Source organism: Nilaparvata lugens, chromosome X (assembly GCF_014356525.2).
Source record: "Nilaparvata lugens isolate BPH chromosome X, ASM1435652v1, whole genome shotgun sequence".
Taxonomy (NCBI): domain Eukaryota; kingdom Metazoa; phylum Arthropoda; class Insecta; order Hemiptera; family Delphacidae; genus Nilaparvata; species Nilaparvata lugens.
In genome coordinates, this window is record NC_052518.1 from 25,132,528 (window position 1) to 25,150,306 (window position 17,779).

Sequence of the window (17,779 nt, forward strand, 5' to 3'; positions counted from 1 at the left end):
TTTTTTTTATTGTAAATTGATATGTAAGTGTTATTTCAAAATCTCCATTTTCAAGATTCAACCATTTTTTAAAAACTATTCAACTATTTTTAAGATTCCTAGTTTTAAGAAAATATCATGTTTTTGTTTAAAAGTAGGTTAGCATCTAAACCAATGATTTGGTAGATAAATGTGATCCAACTTACTTACTACCATATTATTATAAAGAATATCAAAGTTTGGAGCCTCGTTTAAATTAATGTTATTAACAAAATGTTAATAACCCAATCTTTATAGATTCTATTAGATTGAGCATAACTTATCATACACATGATGAACATTATGTGTTTGTCAAGCTCCATTCAAAGTAATAGAATCTATATACCGTAAGGATTAAGTTATTAACATTTTGTTAATAACTTTGGTGTAACCCCAGCTTTACATTGTTATACTGTGAAAATCTTTCAGTTATCTTTGATCTAAGAATATTTTATATTCCCTATTAATTTATGAAAAATTTCAACACTGTCTCTGCCCTCAGGTTTTCTTAACCTTGCAGAGACGCTCCTTATATATTATATAATAACTTATTATACCTTCTACCTACTATTTAACTATCATGTTATGTATTTCATACTTCAGTTTCAAGTAGATATAATATCATTGGTGATTCTCCTTAAAATTCATTAATTTTATTTAAAATATTTTTCATTCATCAAGAAAGTATATTCTGGCGTGATTCAATTGAAATTTTCATAATAGATAACATTTTTTTGTAGTTCATCATATTTCTATTCAGTTCACAAACAAGTGATTAATATTGAAAAAGGATAGAGCTACTGTATCTAATAAAAAATGTTCTCATACATTTTTTTAAAATTTCAACATGATTGGACCAATTCTTTGTGATATTTTATGTTTCAGCCACTAAAAGGGTGCACAATAGCACAGCTATCGAGAAAGAAATTAACCCTATCATTGCACCTTGGTTTGTGGAAGAAAAATTGCGGATCAGCAGGAGTAGCAAGTTGACAAATTAATTTCAATCAGCAATAGCCTATTAGTCAGTTTTGATTTCTTAGTTACCATTTTTGTTTAGTCCAAATGGTGCATTTTTTAGTCCTAATGGTGCAATTTTTAAGTCCTAATGATGCATTTTTCAGTCCTAATGGTGCAATGATGTGTTTGTTAGTGGGCAGGCAGTGCAACAAGCTGAAAAATGTCTACTTTACAAGCTATCAAAATAAAAAAGCTGAAAGAAAAAGACGTTGATGTCAATACCACTATATTTGTTAAAAATTATTCTACATTACAGAACCAGGTTTCATGGTAACACCTACCACATCTTCACCACACGTTCCTCCAACCACTTCACCTCCACATTTCCTGTTACATGAAACCTGGTTCTGTAATGTAAATTAATTTTAAACAAATATTGTGGTATTGACAACATCAACGTCTTCTTCTTTCAATTATGGAGAGAGAAATTTTACATCTCTTACCATACAATCAAATTTTTGAATAAAAAAGTTTTCTCCGATTAGTAATTTTTCAGTTATGAGCTTCTAAAGTTGACATTTTTGGGACAGTTCATTTCAAATTTGGTAAAAAATGAATTCATGAAATGATGAGGATACATTTTTCATGGTATTGAAAAAAATTGTTGATTGAATAAAGAGAAAATTTCCTGACAATATACATTTTCGAGAAAGTTATTGAATTCACTAAAAATGCCCAAAAATAGCTCAACTGAAAGTTACTTTTATAAATGGAAGAACTCTCTCAAAAAATGTATCTCTTACCGAATTTGAAATAATCTATCCCAAAAAATTGAAACTTAAGGTGCTCATATCTCAAAAAGTGATAATCAGAAAACAAATCTTATCCTGAGAAAACAACATATTTCATTTTGATAGCTTTCTATTATGCTAATCGAAAAACTTAAAAAGTTATCACCATTAAATTGTTTTTTTTCAGCCTGTTGCACAGCCGTAAAAGCTTGATGTTTTATTGATATAATGATAATTTTCATGTGTAATTGAAGACTCTCGGTGATCCACTCTTGTTCAAAATACCCTTGGACATTGTTTTGATCAGCTTAATTAAATTATTCACATTTTTATGGATGGTTTATTGGAGGGGCTGTGATAAGCAATGATCAACATATCTGATGAATAAACTGAGTGAAGATTTGTTGAATGGCCTAGCCAGTGAGGATAATATAATGTTAGTTATATATTACATTATAATGTAACATATTATATGTTTATTAAAGGGGAACAGGAGAAACGCCGACAGCGCGCTCGTGGAGAAGATGTATACTCGTCAAGCGAAAACATAGGCTGAGCGGCTATTATTTGAGTGTAAAAATACCTCACTTGCAATGCACATATTTTATAAATTATTCAATAAAGAATATTATGATACTGTATTTAATAAATCATAATATTCATTGATTTCCTGGGTGAAGTGGATATCTTCAGACCTTATATTGAAAGGATTGAGTGAATAATTTTGTTATTTTTATTATTTAGATGCTTATTGATTGACATAACAATATGACCAATATTTTTTATAGAGGGTTATACATGGAATTACACGATTTTCTATCATGTATTACCATACATTGTTTCAGACATCCTAACCTAAAACTACAGGTGATCCTGTTTTAATGTTTTTCATATTTATTTATTGATCCACATGTAGATTTTAATGAATTATACCGTAATGATGATATACCGTATTAAAACAGTGTATAATGAAAACTATAGGCAAAATAAACTACCAGCAACATTTCATAGCAGTAGGTCAAGATCAGGTCATAGAATTACTGTCTTCTTGAAAGGCAATACACTACAGTTAGGATTGAATTATTTATAATATTTCATTTGAATTCTCATGAAACATGTATAGACTTGACACTTTCTCTTTCACAGGCAATTGGAATTCTATAGAGGAATAATGCTTATAGTGGGCCATCTCACATGAAATCGAACTTGATTCATGAAACTATATGCTAATAATTTACCCCACTGAACAAGAGGAGCTTATTTTAATTCCTTCAGAGAGCATGTAAATTGGGTATAAAGTAGGTTTTTTATTGTTATAAAAAATAATGAATGATCACGTTTATAGGCTATGGATTTTGTTTTGATCTGTACAGTAAATTATGCAGACGACGCTGACAACGTTTGTCTAATCAGTATTCTACAACTTTTCACCTCTTTCCTTTCCAGAATATTAAATACATTACCACATACTAAAAGGTTTTTATTTTTCTAAAAGTAGAGTCTCGCATTCAAAAATCACATTTTATGTGTTTAAAATCAGTTTCATTCACTACTGTTCTATCTTGGCAATTGTAAACAAGGAATGGAAAACCCTGACGTAGTTCATATTTTGACCACCAGAGACTGCATAAGTCGAATTTTCAGCCAACTTCTGTTCCCCTATATGTTAATCTAATGTTACATCTTATCCTCATTGGGCCTAGCTTGACAAAGGAGTTTTTTAAAAAAATAATAAAGGTCAGAAGGTCATCAGTTGTCATGATAAATCCATTTCACTTTCTATTCTCATTTATTATTTTATTATAATATTTTTGGGGCAACCTCAAGATTTGTTTGGAGGGACCAATTGGTCATGAGGTCATAACTCTCCTATCCTAATGGAGCGGTCATTATGTGGGGTCTTAATGGCGGTAGATTTGAAATTCCAATCTGTTCATAACAAAATCATTCATTATGCTTTTTAAAAATAATATTCTGGTTTAGATAGTATTATCAAGTATCAGTAAATTCAAGTTTTAGATTTTTTAATTATGAAATTTCAATAATAAATGGTTCAATAATTAATTCATGTTTTAATTATTAAATATATTGTTCTTATTCTTGTAAGCTGTTATGATTCATAAGGCATTGGGACAAAAGGCTAACCTCAAAAACAGTTTCAGGTTACCAATCAATTAAATGTAAAAATCAACAATACAGTTCCTAGTTGAAATCTAAATATTATTTTTTTGTTGGAAGAATTTATTTTACAATTCAAAGCCAAGCAATATTCCTTGAAAAATAAAACAAAATAAAACATCTATAATGATAATAGCTGATAAATTTGAAAATTGGTGAACTAGAGCCCCATAAAATGGCGATTTTGCAATGCATCACGGGATTGTGTCATGACCTGTATTTATAGACCTTGATAGACCAATACAAAAATTGAAAACATTCAAAGAGTCAATAACTTCTTTGGCCTATTTAGCCGGGAGACTAGCTTAATCGAACTATTTCCATTTCTGTTGGATGGCTTATTCAAGGGCAATGATCAGCATTTTTTATTAATAAACCGAGTGAAGATTTGTTGAAAGGCCTAGGTAACAAGTCTTGACAAATCAGGTCTTTACTCTTTACCAAATAAAGATCAAAAGGCCACCAGTCGTCGTGATAAATCTATTCCAGTTTCTTTTATTATTATTATTATTATTATATTTTTGCAACCACCTCAAGATTTATTACCACACGCAGACGATTGGTCTTTGTGGGGGAATTCCGTGTACTATATGTATCTCGTTTGCTATTTTTGTAAAGTACCTATGTTGTAAAGAAGGAATAAAGATTATTTGAATTTGAATTATGAACAAAGCCAATTTCAATGATGCAGTCGGTGTACTCCTCTCGGAATGGGCACTCCTGACTTCTTTTGGGCCATCTTATATACATGCTACTCCTTTTAATCATTGCTCGGTTCATTTGAAAATAACATAAAGCAACATGAAAGAACTAAATCAACATGAAAAAATCAATCACCAACAATAGAAAATCATACATAGCAAGGGGTGGTGAAAATTTAGGAAATAGCTTGATATACTATTAGCAAGGATAATTTGACAGTAGATCTCATTGGGGGTCATATTTGAATAAGAATACTTGATTCAAAAATCTAATTTGAAAATTTAAAGTAACTTTTAATTCCATAAGATCCCCCAATGAAACTTACTGTCAAACTATCCTTGTGAAAGAAATATTGAGCTGTTTTCATAATTTTCACTAACCTTACCGTATCTATAATTTTCACATCTCATTGGAGGTTTCTTTTTCCTAATATTACTATTATCTAGAACGTTTGCATATTTAGACAAAAACTTGCTTGAAAATCAACTTTTATTAAATTTTTAATTTGCTGTAATGATTTCCTTTTTTCAGGAGAAGAAGCTTAACATGAAGTATAAAATTGTAAATATTGTACCAAAAATATTATTTTGTTTTTTTATTATAATTAAAAGTATGAAATTGTAAGTACTACTGTATCAAAAATATTAGTTTGTCATTTTACTATAATTTTTATTCAACTTGGTCCAACAGAATATTATTTCATGTATGTCTAAATAATTATAGAATTTAGTTTGTGAAACTTTTTATATTTGTTATATATTAAAATTTTAAATCTTTTATACATTAAATTGTATTCTGATACCTGTAAAGTATAAAACTACAAAAATGTAATAAAAAAAGATATGTACGAGGTAATATATATCTGATAGGTGTATAATATGTACATTGTTTACATATCTGAAACATATTTGGTACATACCTGATCTATATCAGTTATGTATCAGATAGGTAGAAATGTCCACTTTTGTGATATGTACCAAGCGAGTATTAGTGATACATATCAGTTATGTATCACTGATATGTAACCGATACTTATCAATGAAACATGTCAGTTATGTATCACTTATACATAACTGATACTTATTAATGAAACATATCAGTTATGTATCACTGTTACATAACCGACATGTATCAATGAAATGTATCAGTTATGTATCACTGTTACATAACCGACATGTAACAATGAAATGTATCAGTTATGTATCGTTGATACTTGTTTGGTACATATCACAAAAGCAGACATTTCTACCTATCTGATATATATCAGATATGCATCCCTATGTTTCTGATATGTATTGTAGGTTTCAAGAATATGTATCTGATACCTACCAGATACATAACCGTGCTGTGTGGGAGCGAGAGAATACCTATGGATGTATGAGAGGTATCAAGTTATCAACTTTATCAAATAGAATAAGTGAATTTACAAGAGCTTGAAGAAATTTAAAATAATTGAAGAAGAATACAAATAGTTCTCTTTTTACTAGGTTCCTATATGCAGACTAGTGATGAGACATCAGATTCTAAGCAATATGGATTTTTTTCATAAAATTCAAAAATAAATTGGAAAGTTGATGATTTTTCATATGAGACGTGATATTGAATGGCTATGGATATGAAGGCTGTGGAAAAGTTTGCCTCGAGAATATATTGGCAAGTGGAAAAATGAAGAAGATGGCAAAATTTTAGAAAATAGGAAATTTAGAACACGTTTGAAATCATTCATCAACGTGGATTATCTAGATGATACTTGCAATCAATTTTAAGGAAATAGGGAATATTGAAATCATTTCAGTCTGAAATTCAGGTTGAAAATTATTCAACAGATGATATTTTTAACCTTATCCAGTTCTATCCAGGTTTAAATTGAATAGAATGTTATCAGAGTATGGTTTGGAATGAAGTGAACAGAAGCCAAGTATAGGGAAGAGTCTGACACAGAACAGGCAGCAATTGAAAATATAAATTGATATTTGAAAAAATGTTCGTCCTACCTTTTTTCTTGAAAGAGTGGATGTAATTCAATTTGCAAAGATAATCTATGAAAATTATAACACCAATGACATATTACTGATGACAACAATCATACATCAAATTATAAATACAAATCGCTAGATACATCAGGTCCGAACAAATCCTAGATTCTACCTGCCTTGTTACAGAGCTTCGTCTCCTTGAGCTTGCATACACAGACATCACAATATATCACAACATTATTAGGCTCACAGCGATTTACTTTCTGTAGGGGAACATGAATGGGCCAATTTGTTTCAAAATTATATTTATTCTGATTAATAAGATATATTTTTTCTTTTTCATGGGCAGAAATATAGAATCATTTCAAAAATTTTCATAATACTTATCGACTTCTGTTTGACTCTGTTTTTTTTTCTCGATTAGTAACAAGAATTAGATATACAAATCTGCTAAAAACGGAAAATTGTAAGAGCAGTAGTTCAAATAAAATTACTGTAATATTAATAAATTCATGAGCTAATAATTTGAATAAAGTTTAATTGAGAGATAGCAAAGTATAGCATATTATGTACAAATCTCTGCTGTTTTACTTCAAAAAAATCTGAATATAGGATAAACCGAAGATCTCTTATATTATTTTGTTATTCATTCATCGACAGAGATATAAAATTGAAGTATGGGCACACCAGTGCCCATCCCGAATCCACACAAAATATTAATAGAAATACATAATACTTTGATATAAGTTGCACATGGTATAAGAAAAATATGATAAAGTGAAGATTGTTATAGGGACAAGTAATTTGAAGTTATTCGTCTCTCTCACATTAAATAAAGCAAGAAAGCCTTAATAATTTAATCCCATGAAGATAATATTTCAATTTAAAAATAATACATTCTAAGAAAATATTCCTACTTTATATTCAACAGTGAAAGTTATCCATATCAAGTAACAAAAAATAAAACAATCAGAGAAATTATACAGGTATAAATTGAATCACTGGTTCCACATAAAAATATCAACACAATTTCAACAATTAATACTTATTAATAAAGGTAGATATCACTATTCTTGAGTTTGAATCTGATAAAAAGTACAAGAGATTTTTCAGATCAATTATTGAGCAAATAAGTTGTTGATAGATGAATTATTTAGTAAAATCATTATCAAGCACTTCATATGGATGAGGATGAAGACTTAATGAGCCCTGTACTATAATGAAATGATTGATGGAACCTAGGAAATGGAATGGAACCTGCACTACCTACAGTTGAAGGTAGGCTCCGAACCACCAGTGAGTGATTTTGGAGAACAGGAGGCCAAAAAGTCACCAAGCCGCCTAATGGCCGTTCCAGACGTTCAAACTTTCGTCCTTTTTGAACCAAAACCTCAATCGCATAAAAATAGAGATACATGAGGAATATTTAGATTGCAATTGAGATACAGATTTCCTATCAGAATCGACATTCCAATAAAAATCTGAATTTGTATGCGATTTAGTTTTGAAAAAGGATGATAAATTTGACCGTCTGGACTGGAATTAACACACTACCGACGTTCTATAGTAGAATAAAGAAACTGCGTGAGGTTTAACTTCTACTTTAGTTGGATGAAGAATATTCTCGTGCGTTTTTGTATAAACTAAAATTCAGGGAAAGATGATAGAATATTTATTATTTAAAGAGTTTCGGCCTTTGGGTGAGCATTAATTTGGAAAGAAAAATAACTAAAATACAAACCATGTTGTGGAATTTATTTCTGATATTTTTTCACTTTTCCCTCCTCTAAAATAAAGATCACTTCAAAAGAATAATTAAGATAATGATAAACTAGCACGATCCCAATTTCAGTATATTTGTTGAAATTAATATATTAAATTAAATTAATTTAGTTAATAGAAGAACTAATGATTGTTTTAGTTACTCTATGATTTGTGTTTAGTCAATTCTTCTCCATAAGTTATGGGCGCGGCACCCTTATATATTATAAATTTGACGTTAAACGTGCTTTCAATCGACAAAAAATTGGTGAAATGAAACCTAAATCAATTTGGATTTCAACAATTTGGGTTTCAACAATTTGATGATTTTCAAAATATTACAACAAATATTCACTCGAGCCTAAAGATTACAAAAATATTGAAAAGCTCTCCGTGTAGGAGTCCTCTTTCATGTTCATTATTTTGTTTCGTTATGGGATATCTAGAATGGACAAAAATCATATAGGTTACTAGGTAATTAATTTATTAATAATAAACAATAGTGATTGAATCAAATATTTTTTTGGGAACCATAGATAACTATAGTCAGATTCACGTTTTAAAGTCAATGGAAATTATAGTATAGCATTGTTGTCCCTTTCCCTTTTCCATTACCTAGTACAGTAAATAGCTGTGATTCAAGTTATCCCGGATTTACTCAGTTATTCTGATCTAATATAATTTTACATGATACTTGTTATAACGATAAATTCTAATTCAAATTATATCCATCAAAAAATTATATCTCTCCATGAATCAATAATAAATTTCATTGAATATTTTGGTAGTTCATTATATTAGAAAGTCTGCAAACAATATTCTGCAATGATGTGGAGTTGCAAAAAGATACAGATTTATAATAAAAATTACAGATTTTTTAAAAATATACAGATTTATATAAAGATTTGTATAAACAAACCAAGGATAGTAAACCAATATTATTTGAATGCTGACTTTGGACCGTAAATCTCACTATAATAAGGGCAAACAATCAATTTTACATTTATAAAGTGTTCATTTTGATAAAATGTTGTAATTTGTAAAGTTTTTCTATAGATTTCAGCAATTTCATTAAAAAGCGCTTCTTATTTTAATACGTGAATAATATATTGCCGCCAAAACCTTTCTATTTACAAAAAGAAAAAAATCAATCTTCAGTTAATTGGATTAATTCATCAACTGATGTTTTTGGTGACATAAGACAATAGTTTTTTTCTCATATTACTTTACTATTAATATTCTAATATTCTCCACTATTATTTTTTACATTGTTAAAATTTGATACACATATGATTTTAGTAGTCACTGTACGCCTGCTTGTTTTTTCCCCATAATTTACTTTTATCCTCACTATTCTATTTTCAAGTTACAATTATTTATATTTTGTAATTCAGTATTATTACTATCTTCTTAGCTCAAGATCAGACATGAAGCTTGGGAGCTTGAAGTTCGTTTGCACAATTGATAATTTTATTCTTGTAAATATGATGTGATTGCATGTATGAATTTGTACGAGGAACAAATAAATTGAAAAAAAAACTAATGTTTAGTGTTCAGATTTATAGGTAAGGTAGAGTGGTAGCGTAATTTATCATAAGACGATGTTAAGTTAAATTATAAAATTGTATTTTCAGTTACAGCTTCTGTCTTATTAGAAAACTAAGATGTCATGCCTAGCTAGTTCATGCATTCTACACTTTATGGCAAATTTACCAAAGTTAATTTTTCAATTTTTTCAGTGTTCTATTTTCATGCACGAATCATATTGTGCTCGGTTTAATTTATAGTGATGACAGATATGAGAGATTCAGATTTGATTGATTTGTAATAAGGGGATTCAATTCAATTTTTGGTAGAGTGAAAAAACCTTCTACTTGAATGTTTTTCAATTAATATTGTCGAGTGAACTGAAAGATCAAAACTGAATGAGAAAACTAGTATTTTCAAACTAAATATTCAGTGGGTAATATAGTTTAACTTCGAATTTAATAATAAGAAAGGCAATATTTGGAAATAACTAGATCCCTTCCTTATTATCAACGGGATTGAAAATTAAATGAAGTAAAAATTAATCATGTTATAATTTGCAACTAGGAGGTTACTTAATTGTCAACATCATTGAATTCACGATTTTTCAAGCGTAATAGCTTCTTATAGAACTCTTGAGAAAATTTATTTTTGGAAACAAAAAGGACTCAATCATTGTCACCTCATGAAAAGAAGAGCCCCTGAAATTGATCGTGAAGTATCGCGTAAAACAAGTAGCGAATATCCATCTAGCATAGTATAAGATGATATAGCAACACATATCAATAGTGAGTTGATCTGATACAGCAAAGAATGCTTCTAGTTCATTAATCTCAGTGAATTTTCTCGCTCTGATAATTTCGTTTCGCCCTTTTAGTAGATTTCTTTGGAATTAGGCTACTGCCACAGCTTTAAAATTATAAACAGATTATGGTGCAACAAAAGTTGTAGGCACCAATCTGTCAAAATGTTTTATCCATTAAGGCGTATTCAATCTCTCTTCCTTAACACAGTAATGTACCTCTTCAATCTATGTTATGCAATTTCAAGCTTTATTGGAATTTGTCACCTCAAGTTGTTAAAAAAATTTCAAGTATTTTTTATAAGATTTTCTATATGTATCATATACTTCCTAATACCTTCAAACCGGATTCTAATTATATTTATCTGTTTATTCATTTATTGAGAATAAATGCAATAGGGAGAGATAAAACGGATTATTGTCCAGAACTCTCCAATCCCAAAGAGTCTACGTTTATATTATCTTTAAAGATCTGAGTTTTAAAAACTATGAAGTAACATTTTAGATTTTTCGGATTAATATAGCAATTAAATAATTTGTTATCATATTTGGTAGGTTAATATCATCTGATAGTACAAAATTATTTATGTGTTTCAAACGAAAATACCAAATGAAAAATAGAATAAATAAGAAATTGAGGAGAAAAAAATTCTAGGAATATAAAAATTTCACTTCACATAAAAAATAAACGATCACCCAACTTGAACTACTGCAGCACTTATCATCTATTTAATAAACCAATTATCATTAGGTGTGAATATGTTATATACGTGTGTATTACTATTATAAATTGTAGATGATCAATTTATTGTGAAAAATATTCATGTACAAACTGAAAATGTGTATTTATTGATCAAGAGCACTACATAGTGCACTATAGCACACACTTCTTTATTGAATGGACTATGATAAGGAAGCCGTATTAAATCTATTTACATTGCAAAAAACTTAAAAATGGAACCTGGTTATACTAAATTAAAAATTGAATTGGATTTGATTGATACTGGCACCTAGCAAAAAGAATACCAAGATGTTCATTTGTTTGATGTCGGCTTTCCGACAAAATCCTCAAGTACAGAAATGAAATTTAGAAGAAATTTATTCCAACAAATTGAACGATATCAACATGAAGATGACTTTAATCTCAGATTTATAGCTAACAGGTGCATACGTTACTGAAAACTGTGTGGTCATTGATGATTGCCAAATGATGTGTGGGATAGCATTTGAATGGCAGAATCAGTTTGAATCAGATGATGTGAAAGGAACAGAATATCTTCTTTAAGATGAAATTTCAGCGTTCGAGAATGTTTTTTAAAGCATTATTCACTAATTATTGTCGTAGACATAACAAAATTATACTATTTTGCTGAAAGCGATTAGTGATAATTCAATAGGAAAGCAAATACTATAGAACGTTGATGATTATACTCGAGAATTTCTTCTAAAAAAATAGTTGGTACACATGCATTTCAAGATTATGATGTTGACTGTTTTTAATATTCATGAATTACTCTCGTGCTGTTCGATACTGAATCACTGATTCTAGAAATGTCATTGAAATTTATCTCTCAAAAACATCTGTACAATATTAAGAATAATAGATTGATTACATATCTAACATTACTAGTAAATGGATGAAGCCATACATTATATTATGAGTGATCTGATAGCTTTGATGAATTAAAGCAGATGGAAAATTGATAATATTGGAGTGAGTATGATAAGTTGTTGGATGTCAAACGACAATTACCTGTGATTGTAACGCTTTAACCGTAGTCCATACTTTGAATCCATTGAGCCTTTAGACACAGGAAGCGATTCCAAGTTAGCCATGAGAAGATTGATTGACGTCTTCAGTTCGTCGATGTACAGCGATTCCATTTCTTTCAATACAAATTTTGGCATTAGTTTTCTGTTCTACAACAAAAAATACAAACATCTAGAGAAATCATAAATTGACAGAGCCTAGCACAACTTAATATTATCAATATTACTGAGAATATCAAAATAATTCTAGTACAGTATACTGATATTACTTTCAAATTACTATTCAAATTTGTTTTTACTTATAAGAATACTATTCAACACATGAATGATTTTGACTGAATTACATGTCATGGTAACTTGTAACATGTCATGTCATAACTAAATCACGCATCATGGATACCTTCAAAAATAATTCACTTTTAATAAAATTATCTTGAAATAAACTTCTTCTAAATCATAGTTAAGTATTAAGAGAATTAATGAACCTGAGGATTTCTAGTTCCCCAAGGTTCTCGAAATATTTCAAAGTTACTTAGTATGTTAGTCAGTAACGATCTTCCAGACTATTTTTTTTATAACAATATATTTATCATTATAATAATTATTTCCATGAACTGATGTATTTTATCACTGTTGAACATATGAAGTAATAATAATAATAATAATATTTTAAGCAATTGTTCATGTTATTGCAAATAATAATAGAATATATAACGATAACCCTCATTGTGATTTTGGAGTCTCATCGTAATTATGCAGGATATGAACTTGATGGACATGTGTTGGATATGTTGTGTCACTTATAAATTTATGAATCCATACTTTGGAAAACTTTCTGAAAGCACATAAGAATTTTTTTAGAAACGGACATAATATTCGATTGGACATGAATCATGTATAAAATTCACTATAGATGTAGACACAATAGAAGAATATGAGTCTTGATGATAAGATTAGAAAAGTAGAATATAGATTATGGGAATGGACACAATGTTTGAAAAATGAACCATGTATGAGATGAATTCAAAATCACAAACTCGAAAAGTATCTCATTCATAATAGGTGTGGACACAATATTTGAAGATGGATTATGATATATCATATCAACATTTCATATATTCAATATTCATAATAGATATGATCACAATATTTAAATATGGATAATATAAGCTAAGATTTCAATAGTAACTCGTAATAGATATAGACACATTGTTCAATAATAAATTACATATTATGATTTCAAATTGGAATAATTGAATAGTGTAATACTTATAACAATATTTATATACTTGAATAGTAAAGTATTGTTTTATAATACATATTTGAATATTATCAATAAATAAAGAACATTAGGAAAATAATATAATCTATTCTTATCAAGCTAATATAGACATAAAACTAACAATCCCGACAGAGTCTAGAAGAAAATATATTTTCAAATGTATGTATTCTATTATATTATGCAGTTTATATATATATATATATATATATATATATATATATATGTGTGTGTATATGTATAATAGATATCTAATTTTGAAGCTAGCAAGGATTCGTGTGCTCACTTGGGAATCTCACATTTATTTCAGACTCTGACAGCATGATTCAAGTGGATTTATATTTTTGTGCAATTATTTGTATTTATCTCAGCAAATTCAATGTATTAATGACATTTTTGAAATGAATAACAAAGTTTGACACTGCTACTTAGGTAGGATACTTGTGCGCTAGCTTATATGAGCTCATTAAAAGTTATTAATATTCAATGAAATCAATTGAATTGCTGCCTTTATTTAATCCTAGAAGGGTGAAGCTAGGGCACAGTCGTCCCTCTCTTACACTCAACCCTCATATGAGCATAATCATATGGAACAAAAAATACATAATAAAAAGATAATACGAGTACTTCAAAAAGCTCTGTTGATAGCTGATACCTAATACAGTTAGGTATGTGAATAGAAACTATTATAAAAAATGAGGGGGATAATGTGTAATAAAGTTTCTAATGAGTGAGTTATTTTGTGCATATTGTGTCAAATAGCAATATGCATATTCTGCATCAAGAAAACAAAAATATAAAGACAAAGGATGAATGCGAAATTTAACTCAAGTGAATTTATACTGAATTTGGAAACATTCAGTAAAGTGTGAGAATAATAGAATATCAACCAGAACCAACATTATATGAAGTGGTTTAGAGTGGTTGTTTCAATAAAATAGGTATAATAAAATTCACTTCCATAGCACAAAATGTTCATTATTCCAAGATATTTGCAACTTCCTGGTAGAGGATTAGGAGAGAAATAGATAAAATGTTGATTTGTAAATATTCATCATCGATGGTTCCCAAATGATCACACTAATTAGTTGAGAAGTGGAATCACTCAGTTGATAGAAATTGGCACACCAGAAAGTGATCGAAAAGTGAAGAGGTTGACAAATATCTAAAAGTGGTCTCATGACTCATGCAAATAGTGTTCGGAAAATTTGGGTTTGGGAGCGAATTGAAGAGAATTGCATCAGAAGCGCATAACAATGGAAATATCCAACACTTTCAAAGGACAGACTTAGAAGAAGTATCTATAGAAAATGGGTAATCCAGATTATTAATCTGTGTGACGTACAGAAATAGATCTCTTGAAGAATCTGTTATTTGTTTTGAATTAACAAAAAAATCAGATTATTAATCTGGTTTACTAGACATGTGTAATAGGAAAACCCAATACCCAAATATTGGCTTTTCGTTTTAAAATGTACAAATCAGTAGACCTTGAAAATAACTTTTGGATACAGCATTGAAAATCTAGATAAATGTATCTCTCAGGGATTATTTCTTATTCGATAGAAATATAACCTCATAATAATCATCACTATTTTCACGAACAGTAAAAGCAGATAGAGTGAATAGACAATAATATCAGAAACAATTTCAACAGTAATTTGGTTGCTCGCAAATCTAATTTATGAATTAAAAGGCTAAGTTGATATCATCATAGTTGAAAAGTCTTCAAGAGCATTATACATTTGTGACATTAAAGATTTATACTTTTACTGTTCATTTATATTCACATTCATTCTCTTCTTCCTCTGGTAATATTAGGATAGTGTATTATATTCTATTGGAATTCAAAAATTCACATTGAAACTCTTATAAAAAATGGAAATAAATTTTGGAGGCAACACTCAAATTTCAGTCCTCAAAAATTAAAAAATATCTTTGAGGTTTAATTATTGGAGTGATGTTATAATCAAGGCCGACTGTGCAAACGATATTAGAATTAAATTCATTGACATTTTATTTTATTGAAGAGAACACTTTACACAAAACAACAACATAATCAATCAATACATCAACAGTATTTTGAATGATCATCATAACTTCTTTTTGTTCAGTCATTGTCTTGACTAAACAGCAACATTATAAACTCAATGATGTAGGACATTCTTAAAACTATATTCAAATAATGAACGAACAAATTTCAATTTTGAATGTTGAATGTCCTGAAGTTGAGCACCAAAAATCTCTATTCAATCAAGTTTTTTTAACAATGTTTATACGCTTTTAAAGATCCAATGAAATGTCCACACCATGAACATATTTTTTCAATACAATACTTCAACACAATTGTTAAACAGGTGATGGGTGAATTACACGTGATTGCAAACAAAATTGAAAGAGGATATTATTGTGAAGGATATAACTGATAAATGTTCTGGATATACTCAATGTTTCAAACCATACATTTTGTATGTATTACAATTTTTAAAGTATGAAAAACCATTATTGGTTGTGGTAGAATAGTATTTTATTGTATAATAATATTCGAAATGTCAATGTTGTTGTGATATCTACGTGGTCAGTGCTAGTGATAAGTGCTAGCAACTAAAACTATTTTCGTGAGATTCTATGATTAATAAATTGACAATATTTCAACTGTATTTTGCATTTAGTAATGAATTAAGATTGATATCAGCAAGTAAATTGCGCTTCTATTTTCATTTTTGTTCAAACTGGTCTGTCCCAATCTTTCAGTTTTGTTCAACAAGAATACAATGATACTCATGTGGGATGGGGATGAGTACCTGAACTCTCAATAATTGAGAGAATGAATAAATAAAAGCTTCATGTTTGATATGAGGGTATGCTTTATGATGATGAAAGACAGATTGGAAAAGATAGAAGAAGAAGATGAAGAATGCAACATATTTGATGAAAAAATACGAGGGTCATTTTTCCAACCTCCGATCACATATTATGTCAGATATGGACATGTAGACAGTGGGCCCTCCACACCGATCAGCGCGGGAAAATGCTCTCCAACATTGAATCTCCTACCAAGTGCCAATTGCCTATGTTTATTTGCCTATGTTATTGGTTATTTTTTGTAAGCAAGAAGCAATAGTTCAGTAGGAATCCACCAAAGATCGAGTTAAGTTAACTCATGAAACTTTATCAGTAATGATGTGTGTTAATGGTCTCGGAAATTTGAATTGAAATGACTTCCGATATCGTTGTGATCCATGAAAACTCGTCCTCACAGTGCTGATGAAACCGAACGGCTTCTTCAACCAATCTAAATATGATAATTTTGATCACCCGCCACACAAGCCTGACTTGACCAATAAAAAATTATACTGTAATGGTTATGATATTGGAATAAATTGATTGATTGGTTTCATTTAAAAAACAGTAGAATTAGGACTTTAACAATGATGAGACTTAAGTAATCTTGTAGTTGAATTTTCTTTGTAATTTTCATCGTGAGAAATTTATTTTACTGTTGAAAAATAATTTTCTCACATTAAGATTTTGCTAACTTGCGTCCGGGAAGTCTTAAATTTTATAAAGGGTTGAAGTATTCTCACGGAACTGTATTAGCGATGGAAAATACAGTAGTATTTGGGAATATTTCAAACTTGCATTTTCCTTTCCCACGGAATTGTGCTCTGTCTCCACGTGGACCGTCGTCTCGTTGGTGGAAGGTGAACATAATTTGCGTGGGAAAGATCAGTCTCAATCAAGCCGCCAATCGAACCAGATTAAAAGCCAGAGGTAGCCTCGGGCCTCGAGGGCCTTGAATTAACGTGTTTGTTGTCTAAATTTGTTAAAATGCATTAGTTTTCATCGCGGGATATATTTAAGTATTTTAATTGTTTGTAGTGATTGTGTAATTTTTATTGAAAATATTAGAGAGAACATCCTAGTGTAGTAAATATTCTAATAGTGATAGATATACAGAGTGGGTGAAAAGTCCGAGAACGGCTTAATATCTCATACACAAAGGTAATTTGAT

General features: G+C 29.4%; 1 protein-coding gene across 2 annotated transcripts in view; it reads right to left on the reverse strand.

The window, feature by feature from the left end:
• LOC111057617 (calcium-dependent secretion activator) overlaps positions 1–17,779 on the reverse strand; it is a 131,813-nt gene that overhangs the window by 102,658 nt on the left and 11,376 nt on the right. For both annotated transcript variants that reach the window (XM_039443064.1, XM_039443063.1), the window contains exon 6: positions 12,469–12,635. In XM_039443064.1, the coding sequence (XP_039298998.1) occupies positions 12,469–12,635 (167 nt within the window). The remainder of the gene's footprint in view (positions 1–12,468; positions 12,636–17,779) is intronic.